Below are 17,705 nucleotides of genomic sequence, written 5' to 3' on the forward strand. Positions count from 1 at the left end.
CTTCCTTTTTGTATTCTTGGTCTTTCCAGTAAAAGGGGAACCCTTTAACTGAGGATTTTTTGTTCGCTAGCAGCAGGCTGATGGGCAACTCGGACCTGAACTGGCTGCTGATGCTTCCCCGGCCACGCAGCGCTTTGTGTTCACATGAAGGATCCGAATCTCTTCATTTCCTCTTCAATGAGACTTTTGCTTTTGAGGAATAGGCCCTTGCTTTTAGATTGTCAGCAATAAGCCAAGAACCAACAAACCCCCTGGAGAAGGTGCAGGGCGTTGAGACTTTTCTCATTTCATTTTTCTTAATGCAGCAGTTGAACTTAACCAGCATCTGACTCTGCAGTTTAACACGGGCATTCCGCAAAGCTGCTGTGGGAGGGAGAATAGAAAACCTTCGCCAGTATTTCTTTTTGTTGTTGTTCTCTTAAAAGCAGCAAGAATCTGCTTTATTCCCCCCTTTCCTTTTTTTTTTCTCCCCCCCCTCCAACTCTGATCCGAGGATCCAGGACAGTGGAGTCCACTTCTGTTGCCCATCTGCACTGCAGCATCCACACTAGCTCTTGTACAGGGTATCAGATATGTGCCTTTCAGTGCTGGGTTCAGATCGCAGTCGAAGTGCCGACTTTGAACCAGTGTACAAAAACAAAACAGAAACTAAAAGAAAAATGAAAGGAAATAAAAGGAAATGAAACGAAATCCCAGGTTTGGAGAGGAGAAGGAGGAGCTCTGGGAGCTGGGAATGCCGGCCCACTCCGGAGCACGGCCTGGGCACATAGCCCTGGGTCACCTTTCTAGTAATGCCTTTTTATTTTGTTTCTCGAGGTGGGGTGGGATTTCCTAAAAAGAAAAAAGAAAAAAAATAAAATATATATATTAAAAAATTAAAAAAATTAAAAAAAAAAAAAAAAAAAAAAAGACAGAAAAAGCAATTCCTGAAGTTGGGGAGGGGACGTGGAGGGAAGAAAATCTGATCATTCCTCAGTGCTACCTGTTTCTGTCCTGTGTGGCTGTTCAGCTGTAGACAGCAGGAGAATAAAGTACACTGAGACAGTAGTGGAAACAAACCTGTGTCCGGCCTCTTTGTTGGGGGGCTTTTCTGTGGGTTTTGGGGTGGTTTTGGGTTTGGTTTCAAGGATCCATTTCTCAAAAGCAATTGCAGCGGTGCGGGCTTTGCGTGGGGGATGTGGCAGCGCCTCTTCCCCTTGACCCTGTTACTGCTGGCTGCGGAGGGAGGACAAACCCCTGTTTTAAGGCTGGTTTTGCTCATTGGCAGCTTTAATTCATAGAAGAAATCCTTGATTTTTCAATGTTTTTCTTCCTCCAAGCACTGTTTCAGCCCATCCTGGGCTGGGCATCGCTGCTGGGGTTTGGTGGCTCTGACGCTTACATGGAGTCATGGAATGGTTTGGGTTGGAAAGGATCTTGAGATCATCCAGCTCCAGCCCCCTGCCGCGGGCAGGGACACCTTCCACTAGAGCAGGTTGCTCCAAGCCCCTGTGTCCAACCTGGCCTTGGACACTGCCAGGGATGGGGCAGCTTCTCACCACCCAAGATGAGACTTTGCATCCTGCCCTTCCTAACCCCATCTCTCAGCGCTAGTGGGAAAAAAACCCAATCTCTCAAAGCACCCTTTAGCCCAACCCTGAAACCGTAGCTCCAAACCCCTCCTTTATTAACTCCATTTATCAATTCATCAGTTGTACCTAACGGAGGAACCGGCGCTTCTTCACTTCTGCCTCCCCACGGCAAAGCCTTCAACCCGCCGTGATGCACCAGCACCGCCCGCACCCACCGGGTACTAACACTTGGCAAGGCCCCAGTGACTAAGGGATGGGTGGGATGGATTTATTTACCTTCTAAATACATAAAAATCAAACCAAACCGCTTTATTTTTGTTGGTGATGGGGAGGGGGGGGATGTTTTATTTTTGCTGCTTCATCTTCCCAGCTCCCGCCGCGTCTCCTGCTGGCAGCAGCGTCCTGCCCCCGCCGCGGTGGCTCGCGGAGACTGTGTGGGTGCGCGCTCAATGAGTGACGATCGCCCGTTTCCTCTTGCTGAGGTGACAGCAGTGTGTCATCTGCCATATGTGCCGCTCGCTCCGGCACCCGGGGATAGCGCGGCCCTGCCCGGCTATTTCTGGGAAGCTGGAGCCGGCTTGGATTTATTGAGCATCTCGTTGGAGGTGAATGGGATGATGGTGCTGAGCATCCCGCCCCCCTGGCCCGGGAGCGCTGTGTCCCTATGGGGAGAGGAGAAAAACCACATTTCCTGCAGCTTTTGAGAGGGGAAATCAAGCCGCAAGTTGATTTCCAGCCTCAGAGGTGATGTTGTGGCCTCAGCGCCTTCCTGCGAGGGCTGCTGCAGCTCCCTGGTGCTGTCTGGCGCTTGCTGAACACAAGCAGTTTCCACGATGGCAGCAGAGGGGGACAGGGTCACCACTGTGGCCCTTGAGCTGGTGGCACTGCTCTGGAGTAAAGATTCCAGCCAAGGGGAACCTTCATTTTACAGCTCTTCTCCTTAACCCTGCTGTGCTGCGAGGGCAGCGCATGGTTCTGCTCATCACGGTGCTGAACACTCCGTGTGTTGGCTACTTGGGAGTCACATCATCCCACCACGGGAGCATCACAAAAGCATCACTCACATGTGCTCACCTGGCAGGGACATGGGGCTTTCCTGCCACAGTCGGAATACCAGGGAGCCCAGGGGAGCTGGGATGTGCCATGCAGGTGCTGAGCTGGGATCAAGCACGGGTATAGAAGGGCTGTGCAGATCAGGAACGGGCGCTGGCACAGGGATTTACAGCGCTTTCTGCTCTCTGGTCGCAGGATGCAGCTTTCCCTGCTCACGCACCCCTGTATCCTCCTCCACTTGTTGCTCCCATGGCCAGGATGAGGGATCCGGCAGCCCCAGGGCTCAAAGCCTTTCTCTTGCCTCCTTCCAGGCTCACGCTGAGGGCAAGATGCAGCAGAGCACAGAGCTCCACTGCTGCAGCTCCCGGTGCTGGTGGGTTCCTACATCCACGTGTGCAGCCGCCTCCCTGGGTTGGTGTGGTCGCTTCGTGCCCAGAGCTGAGGCCGTTGGGGAGCCCGGGGTGTGATGAGCAGGTCCTGACTCACAGCCGATGCTTCCAGGCAAATGGGAAATGATCTGAGGTTCCCACTCTGCGTGGCGGGTGATGGGGTTCTCTCCAGAAAAATGCCTCCGCTCACAGCAGCACTTCCACAACCACATCTGCAGGTGGGAATGGAATTCTGTGTTCCCACCTTAGGCCCTGTTTGGCAGCAGGAACCGATGGGTGAATTCAGTGCTGGGCCTCATCTCGGTGGCAGCCGATGGGGCTGGAAGGGAAAACCTGAGCCCCACCTAGTGCTGCAGGGTGTCATTGGGGGGATTTTAAGTGTCCCCTGCCAAAAGGCTAAATTCTGTCACTGGTAATAACCCAAGAAACAGCCCAATAAATCCTCTGCCATAAATGCACTGAACAATTTTGCTCAGACAAGTAAAGCCTTTGATTGAAGGACCCAACAGGCTCCTTTATTCCTCCTGAACGTTGGTAAGGAGGGTGGCAAATGAGAGATGCTCCCTGAGGGTGATGAAGGTGATGGTTTGGGGTTCAACAGATGCTTCAGCACAGCCCAGGCCTCGTGTGAACCCAGGGAGTTTGCAGCCTCCAGGTAACACGGGCTGTCCAAGGAGCCTCCTGCCTCCCCCTGCTCCCCATCATTCCCCGTCACAGGCACCAGATCAGCTGAGACCTGCACTGGAAATGCATTAGAGTAAATAATTCCATTATGGAGCAAAGATGGGAATGTGGGAGAGAAGCAGGGTGAGAAATGCTTGGAAATGCCAGGAGGGAGAAGCTTTAAGGTCCCTTCCAACCCAAACCATTCTGTGGTTCTGTGAAACCGCAGGGGAAGAACAGAGCATCCCGCGGGGTGCCCGGGCTGTATCCTGCTCTGCCCACAGCTGCAGTCCCGGATGGTGCGTTGGCAATTGGGGTGCAAGGGGGACCCCAAACGCCGGGGCCAGGCTTATGTGGCCGATAGTCACAGGAGCTTGGATCACTGCTCCTGCCTCCAGAGTCTTCCTCAGCCTCCCCCCTCTCCACTGCCAACCCTGTGCCAGCTCCCGGGGTGGCTGCAAGGCTCCTCCATCACACACAGGGAACTACTGCCCCCCATGCCCTGCGTGCAGCCCCTCGGGGGGGGGGCATCAGGCCGTGTCCCCCAGCGCGGCTCCTGCCTCCATCGCGCACTGAGCTGGTTTCTTCGCGTTCAGAATTAACTTGGAACCTGATGGAAACCTTCATTTGCACTTCAAAGCGCTCGCAGCAGATCTGCAGAGCCGGAGCTGGCACCGGGATTTATCCAGAGCCCTGTTTGCGGCACATTCCAGCCCCGCGGCTCCTGCTTGCTCCTGCCTGCCCCCGTGTGACTCCTCGGGGGCGGTGGTGGCTTTCAGCCCAGCCCTGTGACCCCCCCAAGAGCTGTTTTCTTCTCCAGGCCGCTCACTTTGCCCTCCGAAGCCCCCGGCAGCCCCGTGCCCGGCTGCCATCGCCCTCCCAGAATCTCCAACGTTGCAATTTGGGCTCCACAACAGCCAGATGTGGGAATCACCCGGCATCCCAAGAGTGGTACCCACCGATGCCAGCCTGGGGCTGGTGCTGAATCACCGCCACGCTCTTCTGGAGCATCCCAGGCTCCATCCAAGTGATGATACAGCCGTGCCAGTAGCCAGGATCTAGGATGAGAGTTCCTCAGCAAAGGGCTTTGCTCCTTTTGAGTGTCCAAGTGGGAATCAGGGGCTGGGTGCAGCCAGGCTCTGGCTCTGCCTGGTTTTGACACCCTTTCCATGAGCCGTCATGTGATGGAGGCACATGGCCGGGATGATTCCCACTGGGGTCTTCCATTGAGGAACGCTCGTGCCATCGGGATCATGCAGTGCCGTGGGTCTGTGCATCCAGGCCTCGGAGTCTGCAGGTGCCGGGATTCATCCCCCCGGAGCACAGGGACTTGCCGATGGAGCCCCCGGCATTGGCAGTGCCGGCGAAAGGAGAGCAGCTATTAATAACCCTGCGCAGCCACGGGAGAAAAATGGAATTCCATAATGGAAGCGGCTCCGAGAGAACAATTCAGGGAATAAAATGTTCGCGGCAAAGGGGGTGAAGGAGCCGAGCCCAGCCCCCACGGCAGGTCCCTGCAGCTCGGCTCTGCCGTTGCTCCCCCCGAGGCTGCCCGGGTGGGGTGAAGCCCCCCAGACTCTGGACTCAGCCCCGATGAGGGGGTCCCCGGTTGCAATGGGGGGTCCTGGGTCCCCCCACCGGAGCAGGGCAGGGGGTGGTGGCTCCGGGGGTCCGGGGCACAGTGTGTGTCCCCCCCCCACCGGGACACCGGGAGCATCCCGGAGACCCGCGGTGCCCCGGGAGGGGGAAACGGGGCGGGGGGGGCGGCACCGGAGCGTTATGGGGGGAGGGGCTGGATGCCGCCCGGTGCCCACGTGGTTTCTCGGTGTCGCCGGAGCGGAAGAAACGGCGGAACGGAACGGAACGGGCGTCCGGGGCTGCGGAGGGGGGCGGCGGGGGGCGAGACCGGCACCGGCACCGCGACCGGCACCGCGACCCGCCGGGGCGGGGAACCAGCCGCATCTCGGCGGCCGCCGCCGCAGCATCATCGCATCGCATCGCATCGCATCGCCGGTGAGTGCGGGGCCTGGGCCGGGGCCGGCGGGGGGGAAACGGGCCCGGGCACTGGACCGACACCGCCACACCCGGACCCGCGTCCCCCCGCCCCATCGCCCCCCCAGACCCATCTCACCCCCGGCTCCGTCCCGGCTCCGTCCCCGGCTCCATTCCGTCTCCATCCTCGGCTCCATCCCGGCTCCATCCCGGCTCCATTCCCGGCTCCATCCACAGCTCCATCCCGGCTCCATCCCCGGTTTCATCCCGGGCCCCTCCTGCGCCTCCGGCCCCGGTCCCCGCCCGGCGACCCCCGGGCTGGGCTCCGGAGGGGGGGCGCAGCCCCGGGCCGGGTCTGTTCGAGGCACCGGGGCCGCCGCAGGCCAGACCCCTCCCCTTTTCCCCGCCATCCAGTGCCCGCGACCCCCGCCCGGGCTAACCCCCCCGCGCCGGGGCCCCACTGCCGGGGTCGGGGCACCGCGGTCCCGGCCCCCTTTGCAAGCCGGTTCGCAGTTTGCACTCCGGTTCGCAGCCCATCTGCGTTCACTCGGAGCCATGCTGGTGGAATCGCACCCCCGATCTCCCCCCCAGCACCGGGTGGTGACAGCGATGAGGAGGGGGCTTGGCCCGCTTGCGGCCCCCCAGGGCCGGGGGTTTATGACTGAGGCTGGAGCTCGGTCCTCACAGACCCCCAGAGTGTGGCTGTGTTTGGGGCACGGTGCCGATCCCCCCAATGCCATCTGGGTGCCAGTGACCCGCTGCCCGACACAGCCTGTGCCTGTCACCATCACTTCCAGCCCTCCCAAGCATCCCGACAAGCTGCAGCCCCGTTTTCTCTCTCTTTTTAAAGGTATTTGTAGGCCTCGAGAAGCGAACGACCACCGGGAACGTGGAGGGGACGTCGTAGCCGGTGCGGTGCCGCGGGGACCTTCGCCGTTGCCCCTGGAGCCTAATGACGGTGCCGCCGCGTCCCGCTGCCCCTGTCGCGGCTCCCTGCCCGCGCTGCTGACGCCTGGGACACGCGTGGCCGCACCGCAGCCCTGCCCAGCCCGCACCGCCTCGCCCCGCGCCCGGGGCCCGCTGCCAGGCACGTGTCACGGCGGGACACGGGGGGGGAAACTGAGGCACGGGACTGCGCCAGGGGACTGTGGGCCAGGCTGTGGGAGCAGAGCTGCTGCCGGACCCTGTGTGTCGGGAAGAAAGAGGGTCCCGTCCCCAGGCAGCACCGGAGGGTGTCCCTCTGTCTGCATGGTGCTCTCAAGCAGGTGTCTGGGCACCCACTGACCCCACAATCCAGGACTTCCGAGGTCTTGCTTTGAGGGGTCACCAAGGGCTTGGGGAGTCTCATCTTCGCTTATGGGGCTGCCTCAGTTTCCCCAAGGGGGGTGACGATGGTGCCCTCCCTGCCCGAGCAGAGGGGTCCCCTTTGTTGTGGATTTAAGGCCCTCACAAGAGGGAACAGAGCTGGGGGGAATTTGTCCCTGTTTCCTGCTCCTTGTCCCAGCAGAGGCTCTGACTGCCTGGTGCTGGCTGTGGGAGCAATGTGGGGGGGGGTGTCTGTGTCCCCCAGCCTGAGGCAGAGCAGGGCCGGGCTGTCCCCACCCGTCACCCTGCGGATGTCACCTCCCTCTCCCAGCCTCTGCTATGAATTATTAGTGTGGTGACGGCTCCCAGATGTCTGCCTGAGCCAGCGAGGCCGCGCTTGAGCAGCGGCCACCCCAGTGCCCATGGGGGTCCCCATCAGCACGGGGGTCAGTGTGGGAGCTCCGGTGCTGGGGCTCGCACTCATGGGGCCCATTTTCCCCACCAAATAGCCAAGGAGCCACAGCAGAGCCGGTGGCAGCAGCTTTCCGGAGCCTCAGCCACCCAAAACCCTTGACTGGGGACACATCCTGCAGTGACGGGCAGGATCAGGTCCCCCCGGGACCACCCAGAATCCTTGACCAGGGACACATCGTGACTATGGGCGGGATCAGGTCCCCCGGGCCGGCTCCGGAGCTGTGCTGGGAGGCTGGTGGTGGCTCCCGGGTGGCAGCTCCGGTATATAGGGCACAGCAGAGGCTGCTGCCGCCGAGGCGTGGGAGCGCGGGAAGCAGCTCGCGTGCGGCGCGGGGCGGGAGGAACCGGCTCCCGGCGCTATTTCTGGCGCTTGCTCCCAGGGGGATGCGGGAAAGTCACCGTGTCCCCCCGGGGATGCCATGCCGGGGATGTTCTCTGCCGCCCCGGCTCCCACCTTCGCTCCCGGTTGTGATGGTTCCTCCTGCAGGGGATGCCGGGATACTGCTCCCCCTCACCTTGTCCTGTCCCCAGGGGATGCTGTGGGGTTGGCGCTGGTGCTGGTGGTTGCTCCCGGGACCATTCTCCCTCCATCACCCTTGGCTGCTGGGGCACGTCGAGCTCCTCAAGAGCCCCACTCCATAGAATCCCAGCCTGGTTTGGGTTGAAGGGACCTTAAAGCTCCTCCAGCCCCAACCCCTGCCACGGGCAGGGACACCTTCCACTAGAGCAGGTTGCTCCAAGCCCCTGTGTCCAACCTGGCCTTGAACACTGCCAGGGATGGGGCAGCCACAGCTTCTCTGGGCACCCTGTGCCAGCGCCTCAGCACCCTCACAGGGAAGAACTTCTTCCTTATATCTAACCTGAGCCATCCGCAGGACCCAGCTGGGCTCGGGCACCCGCTGTCCCCACAGCCCAGCCTTTCTCCGGGGGCTTTGGGCTGCTCCCATCCATGTCCATCCCTGCCATGGGGTCACCAGCAGCTGTCTGTCTGTCCATCCATCCCACCCCAGGCAGGACATGGACTCCATGTTCGAGGACGACATCAGCATCCTGACACAGGACGCGCTGGGGCCGGACGAGGACTGGCTGGACAGCCCCAACACCGACCTCTCGGGCGAGATGTGCTCGGCCTCCCACTTCGCCCTCATCACCGCCTATGATGACATCAAGAACCGGCTGACAGGGCTGGAGAGGGAGAACTCCACGCTCAAGCGCCGGCTCAAGATGTACGAGGTCAAGGTGAGGGGCATGAGGGGCTCAGGGTGGGTTGGGGGGCTGGGGGTCCCCACTGATGCCCTGCCCCATGGCTGCAGTACCCACTGATCGGTGAGTTCGGTGAGGAGCACATCTTCTCCCTCTACGAGGCCAAAGAGACATCACTGCTCAAGAGCGAGAAGGCGTCACTGCAGCAGCAGCTCAACCAGTTCCAGCATGAGGTGAGTGGGGCCGGTGGGGCTGGGAGACACGAGGGGGGTACTTGAGCTGCCCCCCAACCCCTGACTGCCCCCCCCCTGCAGCTGCAGAAGAGCAAAGAGCGTGAGGAGCAGCTGGAGGAGATGATCCAGGCCTATGAGAAGCTGTGTGTGGAGAAGGCTGACCTGGAGACAGAGCTGGGAGAGATGGTGGGTGCCGGTGGGAATCTGGGGACACTGGTGTCCCCGTCCCCTCCCCATGGCACCAGCTGAGCAGATGGCTTCTCCATCCCATAGGGATGCTGGTGCCACCACCAGGACTCAGTGGAGTGCAAGGCTGGGGGGGGCTGTGGCTGCTCACTCCCATTATGGCCACATCGGGGGTTTAGTGATGCACTTTGCTTGGATTTATTCATGTCCTTTCCCTCTCCCGCTCTGCCAAGGGATGCTCCCAGCTCCAGTGTGGTGTGTGTCCCTGTTGTGGGCATCCCCACATCCTGCACCCCATCCAGCAGGATGCTCTGCCAGCCCAGGAGGGGTCACCCTGCTGTGCCACCCTCTTCTGGGCTGGCCACATGCTGGGGACAGATCCCACATCACTGTGCCACGACACCCACCAGGTCCACAGGGACCCTGGGTGCTGGATCTGCCGGGATGGGGGGACAGGATGGACCCCGAGATGGGGTGCAGTGCTGGGGGGGTTCATCCCTCTCCCCTCCCCATGCAGCGGGCGCTGGTGGACACTCACCTGAGCCGCATCCGGAGTCTGGAGCAACAGCTACGGCAGCGTGACAGCAGCACCTTCCCGGGGCTGGGCACCCCGTTACCGGGACAGGAGGTGCCTTTCCTCACCCTGCACCCCAACTCCAGCCTGACCCACGGTGAGACACACCCCCGGGACCCCCCGGACCTCCCCCGGGCTCCGTGCCGGTGCTGAGCCGTGCCCTGCCCGCAGTGCTGGAGCGTGCCGGGGGCTGGCAGAGCCGGGGGCTGGAAGCTGAGCTGGAAGCAGCGCGACAGGAGACCCAACGTGCCCAGCACCGTGAGGAGCATCTCAAGGCCGAGTGCGAGCGGCTGCAGGCAGAGCTGAAGCACCTCCAGGACACACGAGAGCAGGTTCGGAGCAGGGACCGGTCATGCGGGACCACCCCCCATCCCTATGGATGCGGGTCCGGGTGCCAATGGGATATCTGCTCTCCCCCCAGGACCAGTCAGAGCGGGACATGGCCTGGGTGAAGAAGGTGGGCGACGACCAGTAAGTACTGGGGTGAGGGCTGGGCTGCAATGGGGGGGTCCCCACCTTGGCGGGGAGGGTTTGGTGGCATATAGGACACTCTGCTTTACACCCAGGGTGTTCCGGGGGGACATTACCTCCCTTTGGGCAGGGTCCCTGGGGGCTTCCCCATATTGGAGTGCTGCTGGGGGGCTCCAGCACCCCAAAAGCACCCGCTGCGTCACGGCAGTTTGGACTTGAACTGGGTGGCACTGGCTCGGTGCCTGTGCTGCTGCCTCCAGAGGGCACTGACGGCTTGTGGCTGCTGCACAGCACCCGTCACCGCACAGCACCGCGCTGTGCCACCCATGCCATGCACCCATGGCTGCGGGACACCGCACCGGGCAGCACCAGGAGCTTGTCCAGGCTCTTCGGAGCCACTGTCCACCCCTTCTCTGCACCAAACCCTGCTGTGGCGTGCTCCTTTCTGCACTGGTGTACCTGGGTGCGGAGCCATGGTGGTGCTGGGCATCCTTCCACTTGTCCTCATGTCACATCCTGCCCCCCTTCTCGCTGCGTCCATGAGCTCCTGGAGCTCCATCAGGGCAAACCCCGGTGCTGGGACAGGGGCTGAGCACCTCGGAATGGGGGTTTTGGCAAAGGTACCCCCAAATCCAGAGAGGGCTGATGTGGCACGGCTGTGCCAGGGCTGCTTCCTATGGCTGGATCCCATAACTCTCCCCAGGGCCAACGCTGGCGTCGGGGCGTGCAAAGCAGCTCCGGTGCGGAGACTTTCCCTAACGGCAGCCGCCCGTAACCTGCGTAATGATTTCCCGTTATCCCGCTATCGGCCGGGATGCCGGAGCGGGACTTCATCCCCCGCGCTGTGGCGCCGGGCGGGACGCGCCGGGCTGGCACCGCGGCTCCTCGGGGCACGTCGGTGCCGCTGCACCGGGGCCGCCAGCCCGTGCCGAGCTGTGGACAGATACAAGCTGACGCGCGGGGCCGGGAAGGGGCCGGGTCGGTGTGTTTGGGGGGGATCCCCCCTCCTTTTTCCCGAGGTGTCGGATGCTTTTGCCGTTTCTTGTCTTCCCGGGGCTCAGGGTGCTGAAGGCACCGGTGCATCCGCGCTACCCGGCGGCTGCAGCCCCGTCTCTCCGCCGCACACCCCACGGGTGTCCCTCGATAACCCTCCCCGCGTTTCTCTCCTTAATTCACTTTATTTCTCAGCCAGGAAAGCTGAGCTCACCCTTTCATGCACTCGCTCACCCCATGCTCCCCAGCCCACCGCATCAGCCCCCACCAGCAACTAAAACTCCCAATGCACATATTAACATCTCCCAAACCCACCTCGATTTTAAGCCTTACTTCCCCACCTCGGCGTAGGGAAACTGAGGCACGGGGAGCTCCGTGCCCGGCACCCCCAAGCCTGGGGGCACCTTCCCCTCCCCGGGCACAGCCTGTCCCTCCCCAGCCTGGTGTTTTCTTGTAAATACGGCTCTTTTTTGTAACCTGCTCCTCTCCACCGCTTCTTTTTGGGTGTGAAAAATGCCTTATCGGCGCTTTCCATCTCTGGGTGACTTTGCTGGGTGGCTTTTGCTGAATTACTCAGCCTGCCACCGCTGAGCGGGGCGGGGGTCCCTCGGCCCCTCTTTCTGGGGTTATTTTAGGGGTTTTTTTCCATGGTTTTGCCCTTTTTTGGGGTGTCTTTCTGAGGTGCTGGAAAGCTGCAGCACCAGGGGATGCTTTGCAGGATGGAGCCTCAGGATATCGATACCCAGGGGGATGCAGTGCTGAGTGCTGGGGGTGTTGGGTGCAGGCGGGACGGACCCTTACCCCCAGCCCTGTTCCTGGCACCGTTTTGGTGGGGTTTTATGGGTTTTAATGATTCTGGTGCCTCTGCCAAAGGTGCCATCGTGCTCAGCATCTCTTTTGCCAACGATGCTGCGCTGGACATCCCCATCCCCTGCTCCCCAACCCCGCGGCAAAGGGGGGGGGTTTGGGGCCAAGCAGATGCTACGGTCAGGCCGGGCCCCCCCCCCAGCTCGGTGGTGGCTGCACCTACATCTGCGGTTCCTGCTTGTATTTCAGTCTTCATCCACTTCTTGTTTACCAGGCAGGACTCTCTTGAGGTCACCCCAAGCTCTTCCCCCCCTCCTGGTGCTTTTGCGGGGGGCACATTGCACCCCAGTCTCCCGGTTATCCTCAGCCCCTCACTTCGGTGGTCCCAGCCCCAGTGTCATCCCTCCACGGCATCTCTGGCTGGGGGATAAGGAGGGGACATGGTTGTCGTGCCATAGACCCACGCAGTACCATGGGATCCAGCCATTCCCACAGGAGCAGTGATGCTCGGAGCAGTTTTCGGCACCGGGTTTTCGGTGGCTCTTTTGTTCTCAAGGCTTATCTGCAGTCGCGTATCAAACCCACAGTTTGCCTTGAAACAGCACCTTTATTGGGGGGAACGCCAAGACCCACTCAAGCTTCCCTTTGCTGGCATCACACCACCCAAAAAGCCTCGTGGACTCCCTTGACTGCAGGGGGGGACCCATGGGACAGGTCTCTGCCCTCGCAGGGGTCCCAGCAGGGTGGGGGCCGGGGGCTGCTCACACCAACATCCCCCCCCAGCACCGCTCACTCCTCCGCCCCAGCACTGCGGTTTTGGTGCTTCCTCCCTGCGCCTCAGCACGACTTGAAAGGGGCTGGGGGGGGGGGACAAAACCAGCCGTGGAGCTGGGGGAGGTGGGACCCCCCCCCCCCCAGCTGTGAGGAGCAGCCGCAGTCTCTGCAGCACGGTCCTGGCTCAGAGTTGGGTGCCCACGATGGGCTGCAGAGGGGAAACTGAGGCACAAGTAGTGGGAGCCGGCAGAGCTGCAGGTCGGGGGGGTCTGGGGGCAGTGGGGACCCGGCTCGGGACACGGCTTCCTCGTTTCCATTTTCTTTTATTTTTCTCTCTTTCTCTGTGTCTGTTTTATCTTTCTCTCTACTTTTTCTTTTTTCTTTTTCTTTTTCTTTTTCTTTCTCTTTTTCCTTTTCTTTTTCCTTTTCTTTTTCCTTTTCTTTTTCCTTTTCTTTTTCCTTTTCTTTTTCTTTTTCTTTTTCCTTTTCTTTTTCCTTTTCTTTTTCCTTTTCTTTTTCTTTTTCTTTTTCCTTTTCTTTTTCCTTTTCTTTTTCCTTTTCTTTTTCCTTCTCTTTTTTCCTTTTCTTTTTTCCTTTTCTTTTTTTCCTTTTCTTTTTTCCTTTTCTTTTTTTCCTTTTCTTTTTCTTTTTTCTTTTTAATTTCTTTTTCTTCTTTTTCTTTTTTCTTCCTTTTTCTTTTTTTTCTTTTTGTTTTGTTTCTTATTCTTTCCCTTTTTTTCCTTTTTTCCTTATTTTCTGTTTGCTTTTTGTTTCTGCTTTCTTTTTCTTCATTCCCTTTTCTTCTTTTTCTAATTTTCTTTTTCTTCTTTTCCTTTTCTTTTTCCTGTCCCCCCCCCCGCTCCGCCAGTGCGATGCCGGGAGGGGGCGGGCAGGGGTAGACCTGTCAGCTGCTGTTATGAGCAGCATCTCCCGAGTCCGGGGGGTGTCACAACAGCTCAGTTCTCCCCTCGGTGCGCGGTGCAGGAGGATGCTCAGAGCCCCCCCGGCCCGCGGGGCCTTCGCATCACCGCAGAGAACGTGGCTTTGAAAAGTGACACCCAACTTGGGGAAGGATTAATGCCTCTGTCAGGGCCACCGCGAGCTGCGGGGGGGGGGGGCGCAGCACCCACATCCCTCTGGTTCCACACAATGCACGGCCACAACTTTCCCCTTCTGAGTGACAAACCTGAACGTGGGTTTCGGGTGCCCCCCATGGGGAAGCAGGGGCTGCTTCGCCCTCAGTGACGCTTCGTCCCCGTCGCAGGGTGAACCTGGCGCTGGCCTACACGGAGCTGACGGAGGAGCTGTGCCGCCTGCGGAACCTCAGCTCCCTGCAGAGCCAGATCCTCCGCACCCTGCTGCAGGAGAAGGGCCTCAATGGCGGTAAGGGGAGGACAGGGGGGCCTGGCACTCCATAGCCAGGCAGGGCTGGGGGACACCGTGCTGGATACCCTCATTCTCCAGCTCTTGATGAGCTCTTGCATGTGTCCATTCTGGGGAGCATCCATCCCTGGGAGCATCCCTTCCCAAGACCATCCCTCCCCTATAGCATCCCTCCCCAAGAGCATTCCTCCCCTATAGCATCCCTCTCCAAGAGCATCCATCTCCAAGATCATCTATCCACCTGGGCAACCTGGTCTAGTTGAAGATGTTCCTGGCTCATTGCAGGGGGGGTTGGACTTGATGAGCTTTGAAGGTTCCTTCCAACACAAACTATTTAGATTGGGTATTAGGAACAATTCCTTCCCCAGAGGGTGCTCAGGCATTGGAACAGGCTGCCCACGGCTGGAGTCACCGTCCCTTCAAGTGTTCACACACCGTGTAGCCGAGGCCCCCAGTGTCATCGGTTAGTGGTGGCCTTGGCAGTGCTAGGGAGCGGTTGGACTTATCTTAAAGGTCTTTTCCAACCCAATCGATTCTATGATTCTATTCCTGTGGCCATCCACCCCAGAGAACATCTGTCTCCAAGACCATCCATGCATGGGACCATCCATCCCAGGGATCATCCCTCCCACCGGGGGTTCCCACAGCCACATCCCTTACCCATCCATCTGGGATGCACACGGGTGACATGAGGTGTTTTCCGTGCCTTCAATCTAACGTGGGGATATTTCCTCTGCTCTCCCCCCACCCCTCTTCCCTTTGCAGGCCAGCGCCACTCCCCGTTGTCCCAGTGCCATTCCCCAGCCCCGCAGCGCCGCTCGCCCGCCCCGCAGTGTCCTTCGCCCGCCCCACCGGGGCGCCCTCCCGCACCCCAGTGCCAGTCCCCAGCGCGGCAGCGGCGCTCGCCGGGCCCCCCCAGCCAGTCCCCGGCCCAGCAGCGCCGCTCGCCAGCCCCCGGCCCCTGCCAGTCCCCTGCCCAGCAGCGCCGGTCCCCGGTGCCCCCGTCCAGCCAGTCCCCTGCCCAGCAGCGCCGGTCACCAGTGCCCCCACAGTGCCCGTCACCGGCTTCAGCATCACCACACCGGCTGCCCGGCGAGAGGATGGAGTTGGGCTATGCCAAACCCTCCAGCCGGCATATCAAAGCCGGCTTCCAGGGCCGCCGGAGCTACTCGGAGGTGAGCAACGTGGCTCTGTACCAGCAGAGCCGCTCGCTCTGGCTCCAGCCTGAAGCCTCGACGCTCCCCAAGCACCGGCCCTATGGCGAGGTGTACCTGGGGGGTGCCGGGGCCCCCCTGAGCGCCCATGAGCCCTTCGAGGAGCACGTCCGCTTCGAGAAGCAGTCATCGGATGAAGAGGACTGGGCGCTCCCCAGCCCGCCCAGCCCCGAGGCCGGGGCCATCCGCTGCGCGTCCTTCTGTGCCGGCTTCCCCAGCCCCGACGCCGACGCCGCGCACCGGACGGCCGCTGCCTATGCCCGGGCAGAGCACGCTCAGTCCTGGCCCTCCATTAACGTAAGTGTGGACACCCCCCGTCCCCGGGATGGGTTGGTGGGGTGGTGGGGGCAAAGGAACCCCACTGACAAGCAGGCAGGGTGGGTGCTGCATGGTGTGCCTCAGTTTCCCCATTTATGCACGCAGCAGCGGGTGTCGGGGAGGAGCTGGGGGGGATACGGATGGAGTGGCAGAAACCAGCCATATTCTGGGCTGCATCAAAAGGAGCGTGAGCAGCAGGTCGAAAGAGGTGATCCTGCCCCTCTGCTCTTGTGAGACCCCACTTGCAGCACTGTGTGCAGTGCTGGTGTCCCCAACACAAGAACATGGAGCTGTTGGAGCAAGTCCAGAGGAGGCCCCGGGGATGATAGGGGCTGGAGCAGCTCCCGTATGGAGACAGGCTGAGAACATTGGGGCTGTTCAGCCTGGAGAAGGGAAGCTGCGTGGAGACCTCAGAGCAGCTTCCAGTGCCTGAAGGGGGCTACAAGGATGCTGGAGAGGGACCTTCATCAGGGACTGCAGCGATAGGACAAGGGGTGATGGGTTCAAACTGAAACAGGGGAGGTTCAGTTAGTAGATATAAGGCAGAAGCTCTTCCCTGTGAGGGTGCTGAGGCGCTGGCACAGGGTGCCCAGAGAAGCTGTGGCTGCCCCATCCCTGGCAGTATTCAAGGCCAGGTTGGACACAGGGGCTTGGAGCAACCTGCTCTAGTGGAAGGTGTCCCTGCCCATGGCAGGGGGTTGGGGCTGGATGAGCTTTAAGCTCCCTTCCAACCCAAACCAGGCTGGGATTCTATGACATGACCCCCATGGGGAGCAGGCCGCGGGCTCAGCACCTCGCTCTGCCCCACAGCTGCTGCTGGAGACGGTGGACTCGGAGGTGCGGAGCTGCCCGCTGTGCCAGCTTGCCTTCCCCATCGGCTACCCGGACGATGCCCTGGTGAAGCACATCGACTCGCACCTCGAGAACAGCAAGATCTGAGCCTTCCCCCCCCAGCCCCTGCTCCCCAACCTTTGGATGCTGCATGAAAACACACGAGGAGCTGCACAGCTCCCAAAATACCTCCAAGTCTTCAGTAGCTACACAAAGACTGAGACCCCCAACCCCGGAGCCCACCAGCCCTCCCTAAGTGGGCTCCTCCTCTCCCACCTCACTCCAGCCCTGCATCCGCGCCGGGTCTGGATGCTCGATTTGGGGCAGCAGGATAACGCCATCCCGAGAGGACCCGTCTGTGTCCTTGGGTGTCATCTGCACCCTTGGGTGCTGCTGCTTGATCTCAGGGAGGATTCGAGGGGCCGGGTCCTGGATCTGGCCCCCAGGAAGCAGGTGAAGGGAAGGGGCTGCCCCTTTCCCGGGTCAGAGTTGGGTTTGGGGGGCTCGAGGGGGGGGGCAGCTGCTTTTTCTCGGTCCCCCTCACCTCATCTCACCGGTTCAAGCATCTTTTCCATTAAAAGCCCCCCCTTCCTCCCCATTTCTCCCCCCTCCCTGCAACGATGCTGCTGAGAAACAAACCCCAAGGTGCAGCATGGACCCCCCACACCTTTGCACTGGGCTCTGGGGGCTCTCCCTGACCGTGACACCCCCCAGTGTGGGGACAAAGCACCCTCCACCCCACCAGCCCCCTCACTTTAGCCCAGGGGTGCTGCTGACCCTAAGTCCCCCCACCCCATCCCCCCATATCCCCCCACTTTCAATCTACCTCAAAGCTGCCGGCACGGGGGGGGGTCCACAGTGCCATCCCCCCCAACCGAGCTGCTCCGCGCTGCATGTCCCCCCTGCCCCATACCCTCCCCATGCACCACCGGGGACTCGGCTGGGTGCAGCCCCCCCCCCCCACTGCGCCAGGACCCCCGGGGAAAGGGACCCACGTCCCCAGTGCCACCAACTCCAATAAACCCTTTACAGGGCCCAAAACACCGTGGAGGGGCTGAAGCCGTCTCCTCTCTTTGGGTCCCATGGGGCAGAATGGAGGGGGGCTGAGCTGTGGGTGCCCCCAGGGATGGGGATGGGGTGGGGGCCCGATGCCAGGGTGATGGTCACAGAGTCGAGGACCCACCCAGCAGTGTGTGGAGGTTCAGGGAGGGCTGTTGGGCTTCACACCTCCATCATCTGCTTGTATCAGCATCGTCAGGGCTGATGCTTCT

The 17,705-nt window shown here is 60.8% G+C and overlaps 1 protein-coding gene across 1 annotated transcript; it reads left to right on the forward strand.

Annotated features, from left to right (window-relative positions):
• The first annotated feature begins 8,459 nt into the window (after window positions 1-8,459).
• Window positions 8,460-17,493, forward strand: TBKBP1 (TBK1 binding protein 1). The gene is made up of 9 exons (XM_030509003.1): window positions 8,460-8,686; window positions 8,761-8,883; window positions 8,965-9,069; window positions 9,587-9,740; window positions 9,815-9,975; window positions 10,065-10,114; window positions 13,953-14,071; window positions 14,837-15,582; window positions 16,414-17,493. Exons 1-9 carry the CDS (start codon window positions 8,465-8,467, stop codon window positions 16,540-16,542), a joined length of 1,809 nt encoding a protein of 602 aa, XP_030364863.1. The 5' UTR covers window positions 8,460-8,464; the 3' UTR covers window positions 16,543-17,493.
• Window positions 17,494-17,705: the final 212 nt, after the last annotated feature.

Source organism: Strigops habroptila, chromosome 19, assembly GCF_004027225.2.
Source record: "Strigops habroptila isolate Jane chromosome 19, bStrHab1.2.pri, whole genome shotgun sequence".
Lineage (NCBI taxonomy): Eukaryota > Metazoa > Chordata > Aves > Psittaciformes > Psittacidae > Strigops > Strigops habroptila.

Bases quoted from the DNA above. Each gene is read 5' to 3' on its own strand.
- TBKBP1 (XM_030509003.1), top strand. From the start codon at position 8,465: ATGGACTCCATGTTCGAGGACGACATCAGCATCCTGACACAGGACGCG. The intron at 10,115-13,952 runs GTAAGTACTGGG...TCCCCGTCGCAG, and splicing joins AAGAAGGTGGGCGACGACCA to GGTGAACCTGGCGCTGGCCT. The intron at 14,072-14,836 runs GTAAGGGGAGGA...TTCCCTTTGCAG, and splicing joins GGAGAAGGGCCTCAATGGCG to GCCAGCGCCACTCCCCGTTG.